Source organism: Gymnodraco acuticeps, unplaced genomic scaffold (assembly GCF_902827175.1).
Source record: "Gymnodraco acuticeps unplaced genomic scaffold, fGymAcu1.1, whole genome shotgun sequence".
In the NCBI taxonomy this organism is placed as follows: domain Eukaryota; kingdom Metazoa; phylum Chordata; class Actinopteri; order Perciformes; family Bathydraconidae; genus Gymnodraco; species Gymnodraco acuticeps.
In genome coordinates this window covers 1,677,159-1,697,158 of record NW_022991180.1, presented here as the reverse complement: position 1 = coordinate 1,697,158, position 20,000 = coordinate 1,677,159, and the positions used below count along the sequence as shown (strand labels likewise).

The 20,000-nt window shown below is 41.5% G+C and overlaps 1 protein-coding gene across 3 annotated transcripts in view; it reads right to left on the bottom strand.

The window, feature by feature from the left end:
- Positions 1-20,000, bottom strand: part of camkmt (calmodulin-lysine N-methyltransferase) — a 102,880-nt gene that overhangs the window by 19,995 nt on the left and 62,885 nt on the right. For all 3 annotated transcript variants that reach the window (XM_034237940.1, XM_034237939.1, XM_034237938.1), the window contains 5 exons: positions 12,939-12,999; positions 11,819-11,870; positions 8,760-8,823; positions 4,719-4,785; positions 2,696-2,770 (listed from right to left, as the gene is read on the bottom strand). In XM_034237940.1, the coding sequence (XP_034093831.1) occupies positions 2,696-2,770; positions 4,719-4,785; positions 8,760-8,823; positions 11,819-11,870; positions 12,939-12,999 (319 nt within the window). The remainder of the gene's footprint in view (positions 1-2,695; positions 2,771-4,718; positions 4,786-8,759; positions 8,824-11,818; positions 11,871-12,938; positions 13,000-20,000) is intronic.

The window sequence follows — 20,000 nt, the reverse complement described above, 5'->3', positions numbered from 1 at the left end:
GTGTGTGTGTGTGTGTTTGTGTGTGTGTGTGTGTGTGTGTGTGTGACCAAGTGAGGTCACAATTGGCAAACAATATTTTTTTAATAGCTGAATGTAATTCTTCCTTTTCCCTTTTTTCCTGTGCATTTCTTTTATTTCCGATGGAAAGGTGAACTATTTACCGTGCGTTTCTGTAGAATGACAGTGGTGGGTTATTTATTTTTTTGGTAACAAATTGGTAGACCGTCTTTATTCATATAGATCTGAAGGTCGGTGGTGAGGTTTTTTCGGCAGATGTCATTTACCAAGTGTAGAACTATTTCTCATCTCCAGCTACTGTGACTGGCAGTGTACGGTTGCTGCCCTTGACATTTAATATAAAGAAAGCCACGTCAAGCAGTTACTATGATTTATACCTTGTTAAGACTTCACACAGAGAAGGATGAGCAGTACTTTAACAGCACTTAAGAAACATTTCCAAACGCCAGATTCACTCCAATACTTTTCAACATCTTTTGCATAATACTTCCTCTTCAAAAATACACATGATATCCAAAGGAGTAAGCACATAATGGACTGCTGATACACAATGTTCCACCAAACTCCTCTCCTCTCCGTCTCCCCCCTCTCTCCGTCTCCCCTGTCTTCTCAGCGGTGGTTCCGCTGCTACCGGTGGGAGCTATAATTAATCGGAGTGGAAGCCGCGTTGTTGACCTTTTCGCAGGTGATCATCACCACGATGCGCCCGTTAATCGGTCAGCCATCACTCTTCAACCACCACCACTGCAATTATCACACAGTCACTCACTCACACACACGGGGGGGAAATGGCACCACAGAGAAAAACATCTTGCAGCACACACACCGCACAAGCATGCATCTCTGCTGAGAAAATGTGAAATCTAAGAACCCTGAGATATCACAAATTCACATACAATTTACTCTGTTCTAACACTATCTGCTTTTATCTGTCACACACACACATGTTAATACACACTCGTCCGCTGTAAAATATCCTCTATTAGCTGCCGGCTCTCTTTCTCTCGCTGGGTGCTGTACCTGACTATTACCTGTAATGACCGTGACATTACAATAATGATAACGCTGTTTGCTAATGCTGCACTTAGCACACGTGCACACACTTGTGCAGATAGATACACACATACTGTACACAAGCCACATTTGTTCGGTGTTTGTGAAGCTGAAGTACTTTTGAGTCAACCAACAGCATGTCCATCTTTGCAGCGTGTGTGTTCTATAGGCATTTTCTTATGTCAGTGTGCATGGTGGTTAATGGGCGCATTGGATATCAGCATCTTAAATGAAAATCTGTATTTGTGTTCTGTGTGAACCATACCTGAAGTATTTCTTTAAGCAGGCCCTATTATGCTTTTTGGGCGTTTTCCCTTTCCCTGTAGTGTAGTATATATGTTTTAGTGCATGTAATTGCTCTGCAAGACTAACATCCCAAGGTTCCCTCCAGAGGGAGTTTCTCTCCGGACTGGGCTCTGGTTTCAGACAGAGGGTGAAAAGACAGGCAGTAGGAGAAAAATAAAGACCTTTTTGAACATTAAAGCATGGAGACATGTCATAGGAGAAGCACAAAATACAAATATAAACCTGAAAATGAGCAAAACAGGGACCCTTTAATAAACACAAAATCTGCAAGGTTGCTTAAAAAATGCTGAAAATTAAGTTCTGTTAAAAACTGTATGTTACGGTTTTTCCCGCAGTGTAACCTGAACTATATACCTGCCCTCAAAAAGTAATGGTTAAGGAGAAACTTGTCAAAAAAGGATATTTGATTTCCATAATAAAATATATTAAGATACCAATTGACTTATCCCAAAGCACGGTTAATAAACTGAATATCAAATTGGGCATCAAATCAACCATTTTCACCATATTAATAAGTATTAATATTGCTCAAACGGAAGGAGTGTACTGACTGTCAGTGTGTGTCTGTCTGCAAGTCAAGGTAGCTAAATCCATCCTTTTTCATCGATTTGACACAAAGAAAAGTAGGGAATCATGTTTCAGGGAAGTAATGCACAATCTGATTTGCTTTCAAAGATCATTCTTTCATTTCTTAATGTTTTTCCAAGGATGCTGTTATGTGGAATACAGTACATATCCAGATTCATGCCTCACATGGTACAATTGAGCGATAATAAAGACGTTATTCTCAATTGGCCACAAGATCTACATTTCAATGAACGATAGGCTAATTGTTATGTTTATGTTGCTCTATCTCTCCATTTCCATCTCCATTTCTACTCCTCCCTCCATCCGCCCTCGACTCTTTCTTTCTCTTACTGTGTCTCCTTCCTTGTCAAGGCGCAATTATTTGCAATTTGCCTAAGTCATCCATTTGCTGGGACACCAAGCATGAAAACGAGGCAATTTGGTGTAAAATGGAGGCAGGCGGGCATCTGAGCATATGGGTATGAGTGTGAGTGTAAGTGAGTTGTGAGTGTGTGTGTAAGTGAGTTGTGAGTGTGTGTGTGTGTGTGTGTGTGTGTGTGTGTGTGTGTGTGTGTGTGTGTGTGTGTGTGTGTGTGTGTGTGTGTGTGTGTGTGTGTGTGTGTGTGTGAACAAAGCAGGGAAAGGTCCAGGCGCTGGTGGGGGGCCATGCAAGAACTGTCATGCAAAAGTGAAAATGAATGCCATGAGCGCACACACTGGGATAAATGTCTGTGTGTGTGTGTGTACCTACCAGTCTGCACACATGACAATGTCAAAGTGACCCTCTAGTGCCGAAATGTCTGACTCGCAGTCCCACCTCACCACCCTGTAGGCACACATAACACAGAAACAAAGTTGAGTGTTGGCAGAGCTGGAGACAGAAGGAACTGTTATAGTGAAACTGCACAGCGAGCGACAGCAGTTATTCTTCCACCGCTTCTTTTCTGTCTTCCCGACACCGTGACACCGCTCTCCCTGACACCCACTGAGTTTCTGCTTCAGTAGAGACTTGGAGAAAGTGTCAGGGAGGGAATACGTGTCATCTGAAAGGTAAAGAGAGGCAGCTTCTGACATGACACTTGACATTTATATCATGTAAACACAGACGGACACTCATTTAGCTATTCAGCACGCACACTGCCCTCTCTCTTCCTCTTCTTACTGTCATTACCGATGCAGGATTAACTGTATAAGTATTCATTATATATTGATTAGCAATTTAAAAACTACAAAAATAATGGTTGACATTACTTTAAAAAATATGTACAATCCTGTATACGCAATAACAAAATAAAAAAACATGTAAATGATATAATAGAATGAGCTATTGTGAATCATGAATAATAAGAAACATAAAAGAAAATCGATAAAATGTAAATAGATGCCAGTTTTGGCGCAGTTTCATGTGTTCTTATGTTGGATTTCTTTAAGCTCCGACCCTTTTATGTTGTCAGTTCTTCCCTCAACTAAACATTAAATTGTGATTTGGCGTTTTGGTAGAGAGTGAGTCAATCTCTTGCTATTTGAGCAGGAAGTGTTGCTCTGTCTCTACTTGTTGTTCGTCAGTAGAACTGCACTGTGTGTCTTGTCTGGGTTGTCTTTGTCCACCAGTGACAATGGTCAGATTGTTGTCTCCCTGTCTGTATTTCATGAAGGTCCTTCTAAGTTATTCACCACTCACGCTGGTCAGAAAACCTGCCACTTGGTCATCTTCGGTTCAGTGCCAAATAACATTGAAGTTTACTTTGTGTATAAGATCACCAGTGGGGCATTGTGATTTTCTTTGGCTATAATTTCTCTCTTCCAGACAGTGTAAGGGTGCTGATACTGCACACTGTTCAAAGCTTTCTCCTCCATCTCTTGTTCCCCCTCTCTCTCAGACTGTTAGGCAGAGAGGGGGATTATTAATTAGGCATTATTAACACTCAGTAAACAAAACATTAGGCCCCGCTAGAAACACAATCTCAATTCACGGCAGGGGGTCCCAACACACACAGACATTCGCATGCATGTACACACACAATCACGCAAAATGTCCCTCCCCCTCCCTCCCCTTGTCCAATCACATCGTGCCCTTCGCCCTCTCTTGTGGTGCGGCGATGACAGCAGGCATAATCTGAAAAGAAAACAATCAAAGTAATGTAGCCTAATTATACGTTTACTTTTTCACTCCATCTTCCACTCATGTAAATATATGCCCAGGAGGGAGAGACGGAGTGAGCGAGTAAGAGGGAAGAGGTAGGGAGGCGAAACAGCCAGTCAATGGTAAAATGCATTTTCATTATGACAGGGACGACAATTATATACGGTTCAGCCTTTCCTTAAATATGAGGTGTAAGTGTTTGCATGCATGAGTCCGTGTGTAGCTAACACGGGTTGATCTTTTGTTGTTCATTTTCCAAACTTAAATCCACCTTAAAACCTTAAAGATAAAAGACCTGATGTTAGTGTGATGATTAGGTTTATTAATCGAACTTGATGAAACAAAACCATTTAAGAAAGATACGAAGATAATAAAATCTCTTACCTCTTTTTTGTACATTTTTCTAATTTTGAGACATGAAAGTCGAAAAATCCCAAAACTGACTTGATTTGATTGGCTTTACTGTTAAGGGTTCAAAGAATTAATGCGAGGAAATTCTATGATACCATGTTATGAAGATGTGTTGGTCCAAAACCATCACTTACAGATACTCACAGACGAAGGCATTGCACATTATATATTTTAAATGTCACTTTTTAAGAAATATAAAGAGCTGATCAAATATTCTCACCTGGAAGAAACCTGAGTAGATCCAAACTTTCCAGTTTGTCTGTTTCTCTCGGCCAGCTTTCGTACATCTGACATGCCACGGTCAAGGATTCATCACAGAGACACACACATTTCATCCTCAGCAGTAAACACATGTTTCAAAGATCTCCTCTTGTACTTTTTGCATGCAGTACACTCTGCCAACTATGTTTACAGTAGATAATGTCTAGAATACTCTAAATTAGGACTTCTCGTGGAATCCTATTCAAAGCCACCATGTGTACATTTGAGGATTTCCTGTGTGTTTAGATCCATGATCAACACATACATACATCTTAAGTGGGATTGCCTTAAAGGTGGGGTAGGTAATTCACTTCAGAAACACTTTTTGTTATATTCCATGGAATGCTCTTAACATCCCGATAGCAATGAATAAATTAAATGCTTTGACAATAAATACATAACAAATCTGTGGAAGCCGTGGCGCTGTAAAAAGCACGACCAATCATCTGAGCCGGCCCGGCTAAAGTACCTGGATGGCCTACCTGCCTGTCAGCCTTCCATCTGTGCACAAACTTATCTCGTGCCCTCATTGGTCATGTGCGCGTTCGTGTGTGTTGGAGGAGGGACTCTGTAAGGATGTCTGAAGGAAGGGGCAGATGTTTTCCGGGTTGTGTATTTTCAAATTCTAGCGCACTCGAGCTGGTTTCTCCAAAATTACATACCCCACCTTTAAAGCTTAAGATAAAGATAAAGCTCAAGATAAAATGCTTAGCCACTTAAATATTTTTGAAACATGTCACACAACATACAATTCTACACATGCAGTGTGTGTTTAATACATGTTTTTCTAGTTGAATTAAGTGTGTTGCATATCTAAATGTATGCCACATATAAAAGGGATCTTAAGATCGAGGGAAAGACATGTGATTTATTAATCAGGAGATTCAAACTGCAGATTTTCCCATCAGATTAGATCTGCTTTAGGATTATTGTAATGTCCTGTGAGTCATAGAGCTACATCAAGACCCTCTTTGGGTGAAAACACATATGGTAGCCGCCGACATAGAGAGAGACAGCGTGAGTGAGCAGAGATGATCTTCAGGGATAGAGAGCGAGATCACAGCAGCCTGGAGCTGGATCAATGGGAAAGCTTTTAACCACAGACACACAAACTCACACCGGCCCTCTCGCACACAAACACGTACGCGCAAATGAACGCACACAAAGGCAGGGCGATTGATGTCAAGTTGTCTAGTAATACACTGGCTTGTGGAGTTGCAAAGCAATTCAATTAGGATTTCCTTGTCTTTAAAGCCTGCAAAGAGCTGAGACAAATCCAATCGACAAAGACAGAGAGGAAGAGAGAGAGAGGGCGGGAAACCGTGATAAGTTGATGGATTGATAGCTGGAGAGCAGATCACAAATCAAGGAGGCCTCCAAGACACAGATACACAATAATATGTAGGTTAGCACATATATACAAGCCTGACGCACAACACACACTGGACACCTGTGCATCAGTGTATTATGCATAGGGATGACAGGGCGAAGAGCAGAGCAGCTTACTGTAATCTCATCACCAGCACACCACTGAGAAGAGGTCAGTGCGCACGCACGCGCACACACACACACACACACACACACACACACACACACACACACACACACACACACACACACACACACACACACACACACACACACACACACACACACACACACACACACACACACACACACACACACACACACACACACACACACACACACACACACACACACACACACACACACACACACACACACAAAGAAATAAAGAGGAAAAGGTGAAAGAGAGAGAGATTTGAGTATTATCGAACATTAATATTTGCTCCCATCACTTGAAGTAGAAAAGTTGCAGCCAATGACATGCATCAATCATTCTTAATGGAACATTTCAATTGATTTCCAACATGAGTATTCAAGGTCACAGAAATTGCCTCTCTATGGTGTGTGTGTGTGTGTGTGTGTGTGTGTGTGTGTGTGTGTGTGTGTGTGTGTGTGTGTGTGTGTGTGTGTGTGTGTGTATGTGTGTGTGTGTGTGTGTGCACTATAAATGAGGTCAACAACTCTTAAAGGAAAACAATGTTTTCACTGGATATATCTAAATGTGTTCCATTCACAACTTCTATTCCCACATATCTCCTCATCTATTTCCCTGTATAAAAACCGAGCCATATCACGACCCCCTATCTCTTTCTATTGTAATACTGGCCCGCACAATAAGGCCATGTGAGACAAACAGTGGGCATTAACACAAGGCTCCGACCAACAGCTTCCTCAGCGAGAGGAAACGCCACACAGTGTCTGCAGTGTGTGTGAATGGGAACATTTGGCTGAGCCCAGAACAAATTATTGTTTCTTTCTCAACGCTCACCGTCTCTTTCTGTGTGTGTTCGATCCATTCTCGCTATGATTTCACTTACAATTCTCTGTGTGTGTTTGTTCTGTGAAACAAAGCACTCGGTCAATGGTATATTGTTTGCATGCCCAAGTGTGTATATGCGAGTGTGTATGTGTTTTATAAGCACCATAATGTTATTGTTTGGTCTTATTGTGATCAGTAAAGCAGCATTTTAGCCGGAAGAGAAAGAGATATTGAAAGCAGAGCTGAATATGGAAGTGCCATGTTGGTCAATTGGGAAGATATGTATATTTATATTTCCTCCTTTTATGAAAAAATGAAACAAATCAGAGCTTTTTCTTTCTTATCTGTTAAGTTGTTTAGTGAATAAAGCAAGATCTACGAGTATAGAAGAAAAGGGAGAAGAATAATGAAATAAGACGGGAAAACAAGAGGCGAACAAAGTGAACATTGGGTAGAAAAGAAGAGCAAGATGGTTAACATGCTGACAGAATTGATCAATAACACACTCGAAAAACAAACGTTGGCCAAAATCTCACCTCAAGATTGTCCTAAAAACTTAATTATAGGCCTAAACCTTAACCACACAAAACATTTTAAACAAACTTTGTTCCTGTTTCTAAAACACTCATCAAGCCCTTCCCCTAGCCTCAGCATTAGATGAAGTCTCAAACTAAAATCTGACAGGATGGCAATTACTGTGCTCTTAACATGGCATAGTGGGCAGCTGGGATTGGTAGATGCCACATTGAGCGCTGGTGCTGGGTATTTGTCACCGTGGGTGCCCCATCTGCTGCTTTTGCCTACAAAATAAAAGAGGTGGCTATTCTTCTTTCAACACAACCACATCTCTAAATTCAAGGATGAAACGCCAAGGTTACGTGACATTGTCTCTACTTTTTGTTTATGATACTGTCTTAGAGAGACAGACAAATTCATCGTATCAAGTTTAGAAGGGAGTCAAATATTAGCAGAATTGAATAGCAATAATAATGGCGTGATAGACAATAAACACTGGATCAATCATTAATGACTGATTAAGCACGTCTATTACGACTTAAGGGGTTGCAATTATGCTGTTGGTATAAATACACACTCAGTTTCCAATTCATTAGGTACACCTAGCTCAACTAATGGAGTCTGCAAGAATCATGAAAGAAATCGTACCATCACAGATGTAATTATGTTTCGTTTTTGTTGAAACTCGAGGGAGGAAGTTTGCGACAAAGGCGTGCATTTTACAAAATGAAAAAACCTAATTGGAATTCAACTTTTAACACATCAAATCTTACACTGCACATGTATAAGGTAGGTTGAGTTATATTTATTTGGGATGTCCAAAAACCACATGTGCCTGAATCTGTGTTTTTTCCCCCCACGTTGTTTGTATCAATTTATCATGTTATATTGTTACACATGTGATATCAGATGTAAGATTGAACATTACAAAATCACATATGAAATTGATGTTACCACAGCGAGATAAAACTGCATGCCTCTATATTTGAATCCATGTGTGTTTTTTGTGTACAGGAATGCCCAACATCTAATTGAAAGCTCAATAAAAAAGACGTTTTTCTAAATAAATGTGAGCTTTAGGGAATGAGGCACAGATAGAGAGAAAAGAAAGAGGGGGAGCGGATGATGAAAGGATACTCTGAATGGACTTCTCGTTCCCATCTGATAGCAGTACTTCCTTCACGTCAGCACAAATGGCAACCTGAGAGACAGGAAACACAGAGAAATGAAACAACACAGAACAAAAGAACCAAACCAAAAGCACCCTTAGATGAAGCAAACATCTGAACACACACACAATAATGACATAACCATATCTACAAAGCTTCACTCCTGGCAGCGCGGCCCGCCCCACCCTCTCTCTATTGCTCCCTCTCCTCCCTGCCATTTTCCTCTCTATCTTCACCCCATTTTTATGTCTGCATTATTTTAATCATTCAATCAAATCAGTCAATACTTTTATCATTGTGGCTAGCGGTGGGGGCTGCTATCTTGCTATCACTCTGTTCAGTAATTGCATTGTGACAGGGGATGATGGCAAGCGCAGAGCCTTTTCATTTGACGCTGGGTGTTTATCGGGCCGAGCCATCACTCCGTTCGCCGCTGTCACTCTGCACTCGGCTCGCCGGGCCTGCCTGATGCCCTTCATATAACTTTGCGGCGCAGTGTGTGAGAGGCGAAGAGAAAGAGAGGGAGAGGCAGCGAGACGGTAGGATGGATGGAAAGCTTTGTGCTGCGCCGTGTGAGGGAGATATAGATAGAGAGGTGTGTGCTTTACTATAACCTCATCATTTCACATTCCCCTTTCTTTGCAGATGCTTTTTTTTCATATCAGAAAGTGTGTGTCAGGCTGTCAATTTCTGTTAAGGAGTGTGTGTGTGCATGGGAGGGTGTAAGTGCAAGTAGCTATTGTGTTGGTATGCACACACATCTAAATGGCTGCTTCAATGGCATACATGATGAACCAAGTGTATTAAAATGTCTAAAATGAAACAGAACACACACATGCATGCGTTGACACACATGAACACACACACACATGTTAAGGCCCTGCAGGGTGTGTGAGGGGGTCACTGAGTGCTGTGCGTCCCACCATCTGCTCAAATAGAGGAGGAGACTTCAGGGCTGAACCCGAGCATTCAGCTGAAAGATCAGGAGCCTGACGCTGACGCTGTCACACACACACACACACACACACACACACACACACACACACACACACACACACACACACACACACACACACACACACACACACACACACACACACACACACACACACACACACACACACCACACACACACACACACACACCACACACACACACACACACACACACACACACACACACACACACACACACACACACACACACACACACACACACACACACACACACACACACACACACACTCTATCCAAAGGTGGAGAGAGTACTTAACTTAACAAATTGACAACAAAAAAAAAACACAATTAAAAGTAAAATAACTGCATTGACAATGGTACTTTAGAAAAAATTATTATTAAGTATGATCATGAAAATGTACTTAAAGTATGTAAAGTTATAAATTACTCAAAAGTACAGAAAAAACCTCAAAATTGTTGAAAATAAATTTAAATATTTTTAAAAAAAAGCAGCACACATTTGATAAATCAATAAGTAAAAGTACTTGAACAATTAGAACACTACTTTATAATTCCTTTATATGTTCACTTGCTTTTTTATAATGCTGCTACTTATTTCTCTAACCATGGATGTGTACTTTGTTGTTATTTTTATTAACTGTACTTTGCTGTTGTAACACTGTACGTTTCCCCACTGCGAATATTCAAATAACGAATAAAGGATTTCTGGATTTTGGGCTTAAGGCCAGAAAGTCCTATCTTAATCTAAATGTATGTGAAAAGGTCCTATACATGGATACTTCCTGTGATGGGTTGTTTTACATCTAAGGCATGAAGATGGGGAATAACTAAAATATGATCTGAAACCTAGAGTGCAGTTTACCAGAAGCATGATGGAGGAATGTCTAATTAAGGAAAGAAGAATTAAAACAAAGGTCTGCAAATGGCACAGAACAGAAACACAAGGGTGAGGTAGAAAGGTCAATAAAAACAAAAAGGCAGGGTGCGAAATATGCAACAACTAAATAAATAATGAATAAATAAGCTGTTAATAATAATAAGTAATGTGTGGTGTCAGTGACGGATGAGGAGAAGGAGAGGTGTGAAGGAAGGATTCCATCTCAAGCCACCAATGTCAAAACATGGTGTATTGACTGCCAGGAGATAAAAAACAGGCTTTCTCACACTCACACACTCACACACTCACAGAATGGCATCTAGCAGATCGATGGGACACTGACGCCTGCTATGTGGAGGGGCCCTTAAGACCCTGGCTAATAAACCCTATGGCTGACAGACTGCGGTATATCTGAGTGTCAGTGTGCGTGGGCTGAGTCAATACAGGACAGCTTTTAAGACCCAATCTAGTTGGTACAGCCAGGAGTCACTACACAGGTGTGATCATGTGGATAAACATAATGAACCAAACTTCTTATAATCATTTTTAAATGATACTGTTAATCTGAACAACTGGCTTCATGTCCAAACAAGGTTGTTTTAATTATTTTTATTTTGACAATATAAACCTTCTGAGTAAATGATGCAATGTTTGAAGAGCTTTTTGCCCGTTTTTATGGCATGTTAACAATAATTTGCCATCAATCACAAAAACAAGTTGGTAAACAGATAACAGGTAGTGTGAAAAGATGCTTCAAAATGCACCTCCATGCAGGGTTTTTGTGAGAATCTGTTTTGTATATGATCAAATGGATCAAGGATATACACACCTAGCATTTTAGGTGTTAACAAGTAGAGTGCTAATAAAGGAACATGTGTAATGTGGTTAAGAAGGAACATTAAACATACAGGCTTCTGTTAATTTCGAGTGTCTAAAGAGTGCACAAATACACTTATGAAGGTACAAAAACACACACAAGAAGTAAATGATATGTTTATGAATAGGTATGGATACTGTGTGCCCATGCTGTTTCTGTATTGACTGAAGAGGGTCAATTTCATGAAGGAAGCCAAGCCAGATATTTGTATAACTCTGTGTGTGTGTGTGTGTGTGTGTGTGTGTGTGTGTGTGTGTGTGTGTGTGTGTGTGTGTGTGTGTGTGTGTGTGTCTTACCATGAGCCCAGCAAGGCAAGTCATACCTCCTCCTAACTCACACACTGCGCCCCTGAAAGACAGATAGGGAGAGAGTAAAGAGAGATTCACCTCAAAACATCCACACCTAGCAGTTTAGCACACGCACACACATGCTCACACACACACACACATGCTCACAAATACAGTACAGTAGATGCACATACACACACACACGCTCACAAATACAGTACAGTAGATGCACATACACACACTCACACACGCGTATGGTATCATGCCAACACATACACATACAGTAAAAACAGCAGGGTAAGAAATATCAATTCAACCATCAACCTGAAAGCTGAATACTGAACATTGAGAAGCACAAGCTCAACCAGCGGGAATCTGAGGAAACACACACACACACACACACACACACACACACACACACACACACACACACACACCAACACAGTCCTGTAGCTTGCATGCTCATTCAACCCCTCTCTCCATCCTATTCCTCCTTTCATCTCCCCTTCCCCTCCATCTCTCCCCCTGTCCTCTTTCATCCCTCCCTGCCTTCCTCCCTCCCCTGCTGACCTTCACTACGTTGCTCTGATCAATACCCCTCTCTTCCTCGTCTCCCGCCTCTTGAATGTTAAAACAGGAAATCAAAGGGTGACGTTCCACCTTGAGTGGAAATCAAAGGTGCCTGGGTGCTTTTCAGCCGCGTGCCGCAGGGCAGGCCAGCGCTCAGCAGCCGAGAGCCGGGGAAAGAGCAACGCAGGACAACACAGCGAGGCATGGAGAGGCTCAGAATGACACCTAGCATTTACACCGGGGCCCAGTCACATTTAAATTAGGGGGAGCCTTTCCACCTTCTGCCATCACAACAACTGCAATGCTTTCAATATGTTGGCGCAGGAAGAATATACGGCCCTCTTACTGATTTGTATCATTTGTTTAAAATGCAATAGTAGTTCTTTATTTGAGCGGAAATGATTTTATTGTCATAACTATCTGAATTGAAATAACAATGGACCCTGACTTTCCAAACTTTATTACAACTTCAAAAACATCAATGCTGCTTTACTGATGTGCTTAAATACACAGCTTGTTTTCTTGGTGAAAGAAAGGTTTCAGAAAAATAATTACTCACTTGAACATGTGGCGTTTCTGCAGACAGTAATGAGCCATCACCTCTTCAGACGGCCACACACCTAAAGGAAAACAAGAGACCAACGGAGAGTTAGAGACTCAGTTACTAACTGATGTTTATCCATTTTAGCGACAGATCTTTATTTGCAGGCATTTACAGCGTCAATAATGTGACAAAGCGCTTTGATTCCAGTGTCTCAACATCAGAACGCCTCAATATTGATATAAAAACAATGAGTGTTCAGTGAAACATAATTGGATGCATTGTGTTTTCCAGTCTGTGTTCATTTGCTTCTCTTGTGGTTTCCACCTTGCCTGTGATCCAAGGCTTCTCTGTCTGTGCGTCTGTCTATCCTAAATCCTTGCAACACACTCTCTCATTGGGCACTGTGTATGCAAGTGTGTGTGTGTGTGTGTGTGTGTGTGTGTGTGTGTGTGTGTGTGTGTGTGTGTGTGTGTGTGTGACAGGGGGTCCGGTGGGTGATAATCACAGCGTGCAGGCCTGTCTGGCTTATCACCTACCGTCAGCCCTTCTCCTCCTGCCGTGCATGTAACACACACTGACGCACACACACTTGCTGCTATTTTCCTCGTCTCTCAACACACATTCACACAAACAAACACACACGTTGGCAGAAGAAGAAGTAAACATTCATTTGAATAAAACTTCAGCTTTTTCGCTTCTGGCTTTGAACAAGAAGGTTGGCGCTGTCTGTGTGTGTTTGTGTGTGTACATATGCATGTGTTTATATGAACGAGTTGTTGAGAAAAGAGAATGAAGGGATAGAGAATGAGTTGGAGAAAGCCAAGCGAGGGAGACACAGATAGAAAATGAGCGAGGTAACGAGAGAAAACTGGGAAGGCGGGAGGGTGGGAGGAGGAGGAGGAGGAGGAGGAGGGAGAAAAGGTGGTAGTCGATATAATAAGCGGCTTACAGACGGTCTCTCTTCACCTCATGGGGCAGACATCACTGCTCTCTCACTCTCCCTCTCTGAGTCTATCACTCTCACCCTCCATCTCTCTCGCTCTCTCTCTTTCCCCTTCGCTCCGGTCCGCCAAGATTAGCTCAAGCAAGCAGGATTTAATAATGCCTATTGATAAAATGTCCAAATATTCCTTTTCCCCATTAGAAAAAAAAACACGCTTTCTACGTCTTGGCCTGACTGCGCGCACACACGCACACCACGCACACACGCACACACGCACACACGCACACACACACCACACACACACACACACACACACACACACACACACACACACACACACACACACACACACACACACACACACACACACACACACACACACACACACACACACACACACACACACACACACACACACACACACACACACACACACAGTGTGTATAGAGAGTGTCAAGACACGTAAGGCTTAAATAAGGTGACGTTTTAAATTTCATCTGTTATTCCCCTTCAGCCAGGCGCTTGTCACACAGCTAGAAAACTTCATACTGTCATCTGCCACTTCGGTGAGAACAGACACGTTATATAAAATATAGAGAAATAGTAGAAAATATCTCAAAATGTGTTGTTTGTTGATGTGCACAACACAATATATACATACATATAAGTTGAGGTTTCAAATAGTATCTGGATTTGTGTTATTTTTAAATTAGGTCTTTGAAGGACAAGGCTGGATATATTCTATATTATGAGAACATATTCAACCATGACTTATTGTCTATCTCTCTATAAACTCCTAAGCCTTTTCGATCGAAAAAATCATTCATAATGGGTCAAAATGCAAGGTTACATTTATACAGTAAATGGCCAAGTCATTTCCTGAAAGAGATCAGAATAGTCGTTTTTGTAAAGTGTTTCTTAAACAGGAGCGATGGATTTGAAAACACTTCATTATTAGCAAGTTGAAGTACAAAAGTACAACACCACATATTACCCTTATTCAAAATGTTTTATAGGTTATTGACTCTATTCAATTTAAGTAGAATTTGGATTGACTGGGGTTAGGCACAGAGCAAAGCCTCAGTGTTTCCCTGATGAATGACAATCAGTAATTGCATTCCAGTATTCACACGGCAGTCAGGAACAAATCATTAAAAGCTGCTCAGCTGCAGGACAGAGAATGGACACTAAAGCAACCTCAATCTGTTTAATCCTCCAGGATAGGTGTACGAGTGTCTATAGCTCCATCCTAAATGTCTCCCCTTCCCCCCTTAACTTTGCCCCCTCCCCTTGTGATTGTGTGTTCACATGAAATGTAATGGGGGTCCCACCGCACACCTTTGCCCTGGGAAATGACAGTTTAGCCCCTCCCCCCTGTTTCCACACATGTTCCACCATGACACTTGACATCAGGGGCCACCCGGCACATCTTGGGCAGATGAACAGTAGAGGGTGGTAATGCAACATTAAACCGGGGGAGATCTGCCACTCAGCAACACAAGCAGGAAAAGGACGGTCCCCCACACTGCATTTTCTATGCTTTTCACTCTGCTGTTGATTTTGTATGATGTGCACAAGTCACGAGTGGCATATAATTGGCTGTTGGAGTGGCCCCCATCCCTGAAGCTAAAGGGGAAGGTCTCAAAGAGGAATTTGGATGAAGCATTTCTCCTTATATACAAAAGAAGGATGTTTTCTTTGTTCAGGTGGTCTAAGCATTCCTATGGGGTTTATGTAAGTGTTGAACCAAGATGATTCAAGGCAATCTGGCATAAAAAAAAAATTGTCAGTGCAATAATGTACATTCCTAACAGGTGCCTCACACCATGGCCTGTTCCTGTCCTGTAAACTCACTGCTGCTGCCCATACTCCCACGTTCACTTTCTTTAATACAAAGTTATGTGCCTGTGTGTTCATTTGCGTGAGTGTGTGAACATGTGTGTGTGAGAGACAGCTTTAAGTAATAAAGCTCTGTAAAGCATATGTGAATCTGATGGTTAATCCCCAACTCCAATGACATTAACAGCCCAGGGTGATAGGAACTATGTGTGTGTGTGTGTGTGTGTGTGTGTGTGTGTGTGTGTGGTGTGTGTGTGTGTGTGTGTGTGTGTGTGTGTGTGTGTGGTGTGTGTGTGTGCGCGTGCATGCAGGTGTGATAAGTATGTGGGGCCTGTTTGTGTGAATGCGTGCCTCCCAGGTCGAGGTGCACTGTAGGAAATTAAGGGATCAGGAGTAGAGAGCAGATTATTCTTCCAGAGGATAATGAAATTATTTCTCACCTTCAATTAATGGATGAGGAAAGGAAGCATCGCAGGTGTGTGTGTGTGTGTGTGTGTGTGTGTCGGCTTAAGTTTTTGGTCTCAGGCACTGAACCTTGTCAGTGGTGTTACCCTGGAAAACCATATGTGAAGCTTATTGGGGATCCTTGTTTACTCGCCACAGGGTTGGTTAAATGTAGGAATCACTTTTGATTTCAACATACCATGCAAGATGGCCTGCATAATTGAGTTCATTTTGCAAAAGTATTGGCATATCCAGCCATGCAGTGGGGTGGTTTGTGAACTACCTCTCTGAAAGGTCCCAATGTGTTCACTTTGATGGGCTGTCATCTGAGTGGTTAAACATCACTAATGGTGTACCACAAGGTTCAGTTTTAGGTCCGCTATTATTCTCTATCTATATTAATAGTTTAGGTGAAAATGTCGAAGGAGCAACCTTACATTTGTATGCGGACGATACCGTGATGTACTGTGCAGGTCCCTCGATTAACGAGGCTGTTGTTAAATTACAGGCTGTTTTTAACATTATTCAGACTCAGCTCTCTGAGCTTAAGCTTCTTTTAAATGTGGATAAACCAAGGTAATGCTCTTTTAAAGCTAAAAATACACCAGAGACTGCTTTGGATATTGTAACTACGCAAGGAATACAACTTGAAGTGGTTACCTGTTACAAATACCTGGGTATCTGGCTTGATGACTGTCTCACTTTTACATTTCATGTAAATAACCTGCTTAAAAAGCTGAGGGTTAGGCTAGGTTTCTTTTTCAGAAATGAGTCCTGTTTCTCGCTTGAGGCCAGGAAAAGGCTAGTCACTGTGACCTTTTTACCTGTGCTGGACTATGGTGATTTGTTATATATGAATGCACCTGCCAATTGCCTGGTCAAGTTAGATGCTGCGTATCACAGTGCACTGAGACAAATTGTAAAGCACTTACGCATCACTGTACCCTGTATACCAAGGCGGTTTTGCCATCACTTACTGTACGGAGGCTCAGTCACTGGTACTTTTTCATTTACAAAGCCATGTTGGATAAACTACCATCTTATATCTGCTCCCTGATCTCTCGTCGAATCGAAAGTACTTATTGCCTGAGATCGCATGCTGTGGTTTTATTAAATGTGCCAAGTGCTAGGACTGTCTTAGGGAAGAAAGCTTTTAGATGTGCATCTCCACTAACAAAAATAATGGAAAATTACCAAGCTAGTACCACTACATGTCTTTAAAGCTCGGTTGGATGCTACAAAATCAGTTGCTGTTGGTACCTGTACATGTGGTTAGATATGTAAATTGTAATCCCTGTACATTTTGCTGTATGATGTCCTTTTGTTGTTTATGTTTTTATGTCTTCTTGTGGAACCTACTGCTGCAGGTCTCCCTTGAAAAAGAGATCATTGATCTCAATGGGATTTGACCTGGATAAATAAAGGTTTTGAATTGAATTGAATTGATAAGGAGGCTTGTCAATTGTTTGTTTGGAACCGTTTTTTATAGTAATGGTAATGCAATCTAATCATAATCTCAATTTAGAAAATGATGTGATAATAATTTGTATTTGAATGACAGGTTTTAGCAGAAATTGCTGATTTCTATAATTCAATGCTTTAACATTTAACTCTGAAAAGATTCCCAAAGAAAGTGATGTCACGGTGATTTTTACAAAATAAAAAAGAAACCAGCTGAATCAGTTGTGAGTACTGCAAGCGGTTGCACGCTTTCTATATTTCTTGATCATGTGCTTTCTTAGAAATCCTAAGGACATGCCTCATGGTGTGCGTTATAAAACTCAGACACAATGTAAACTGTAGTGGAGGTGGGAGGCCAGTTGAACCAATCAGATCTCTTGCTTGCAGCTACATGTTGAGTCTACTTTGCAGTGCTCTGGTTCTAAACCCTCCACATCCGTGTGACCTGGGGATGACCTGGGGATGACCCGGGGAACTCCGCGATTTATGGCAGCGCTAATCTGGCCTCGGTAGCTGTCAGTAATCTCATGCACAGGGATGGATTTACCATCCATCCCACCGTTTCTGCTGCTTATCCAGTTTGGACTGCAATGGCAGCAGGCCTGAAAAAGGTCACCAGGTTATCCTTTCCCCCCCCCCCCCCACACGGCTTCCAGAGGAATCCCTGACCTTTGACCGGCCTGTGATCAGACGGCAGGGATGGAATTAGCTAAAGAGCTAATTCAAATATCTGGATCCAGTTACTATTTAGGGAAAGACAACCTTGAATAACTCACTAGCTAAGCCACGTTATGCTAACAGTGCTTAGGAGAAGGCTATTACTCCTCAGTACTGAGAAATAATCACACAGCCCAAACACTTAACTTAACTCTTATTTAAAAGATAAGAAGATCTGCTTTTGTGACCTTGTGCTGAAAGCAATATAAAGTGTTGCGTTTATTTTATTTTTTAAACGTCTGTAAAGTTGAAGTATGTAGTAGAAAGGTTAAAAGACAGGCAGTGTATTGCAAGTCTGACATATGTATGACCTATGGAGGGGATTAAGTCCAGCCAAATAAGTGGTAATGTCAATTTTTCTCAGGACAAAGAGAGGAGCATTTTGGATTTTGTTTTTCAATTGTTGATGATGAGGGGAATGAATGAGGACTGCTCGATTAAGACGTTTCTGTAGTCAAAGAAAATCTTTGGTCTTACATTAAAGTTTCTTCATACTTCTAGTGTAACTGCGTTTTCACCTCTTTGACTCTGCATTTACCATCACAAAGGTGAGTTTAAGATCAGCTGACGGCCTAGTGTATGCTTAACAATTTAATAACATGCCTTACTTATGTCAAGTGATGTATTTATAGTCACAAGTAGGGCTGCTCGATTATGGCAAAAATCATAATCTCGATTATTTGGGTCAATAATTGATATCAGGATTATTAAAAACGATTATCCATTTACTTTGAAAACGTGAATTTATTGGAGAAAAATAATGTGAACAATATGTTTTTAACAGTTGATTACCCTGAACTTTAAGTATAATTCAACTGAAAAACCAATTAAAAAAAAAAAAATTTGAAAAGAAAAAATAATAATTAAAAAATAATAATCGTTTTATTTCGATTACGTTGTTTTCGTAATCGTTGCCAGCCATAATCGTAATTGCGATTAAAATATGATTAATTGAGCAGCCCTAGTTACAAGGCGCTGATATATGAGGCACTGCTGTTCCTTAACACAGCTTGCGATTTTGCTCAGTTGCCTATATCTTTGGGGAAATAAAATGTGTTTTCTCCACCATTCTTTCAGCAGTCTGTGTGAGATCTCCTGCTGAGGACAGAATGCTGCTATAGCGATATATAAAGGATACGATGAGTAAAAGAACAAGAGGTAGATGATCGGAGGGGAGGAGAACGCAAAGTATCGTGTGGATGGGGAGAATGGGAACAATCTTAAAGGATTGCAGATGAGCAGCGAGGAGGAGGAATAGGAAGGGAGCAAGTTAAGCAGGAAGGAAGTGAATGCTTAATAAAATATGGGGATGATTGCAAAAGGAGAAAGAAAAGGGGGAACAAGATTAAGAAGCAGAGGAGGAAGAGTGGGGAGAATAAGGCAGGGAGAAGAGAGACAAGGAGGGAGAAGAGAGACAAGGAGGGAGAGGAGGAATGGGAATGAGAAGAGTTGTACGAGGGAAGGAGGCGAGGAGGATGGCAAAAAAATAGACGAAAGGAAAGGAGAGAGGGTGTCAAGATGGGGTTAAGTGGGCCATGATGTTGCTTCGAGCTCGCACAAACACAAACTCTCACACTCTCACTATTACATACTGATACACACAAACACACAGTGTCTTTCTCTCCCCTCCGGCCCAGCGTGTCTTCAGGCTCCGTTGCTCTCTGGCGGTGATC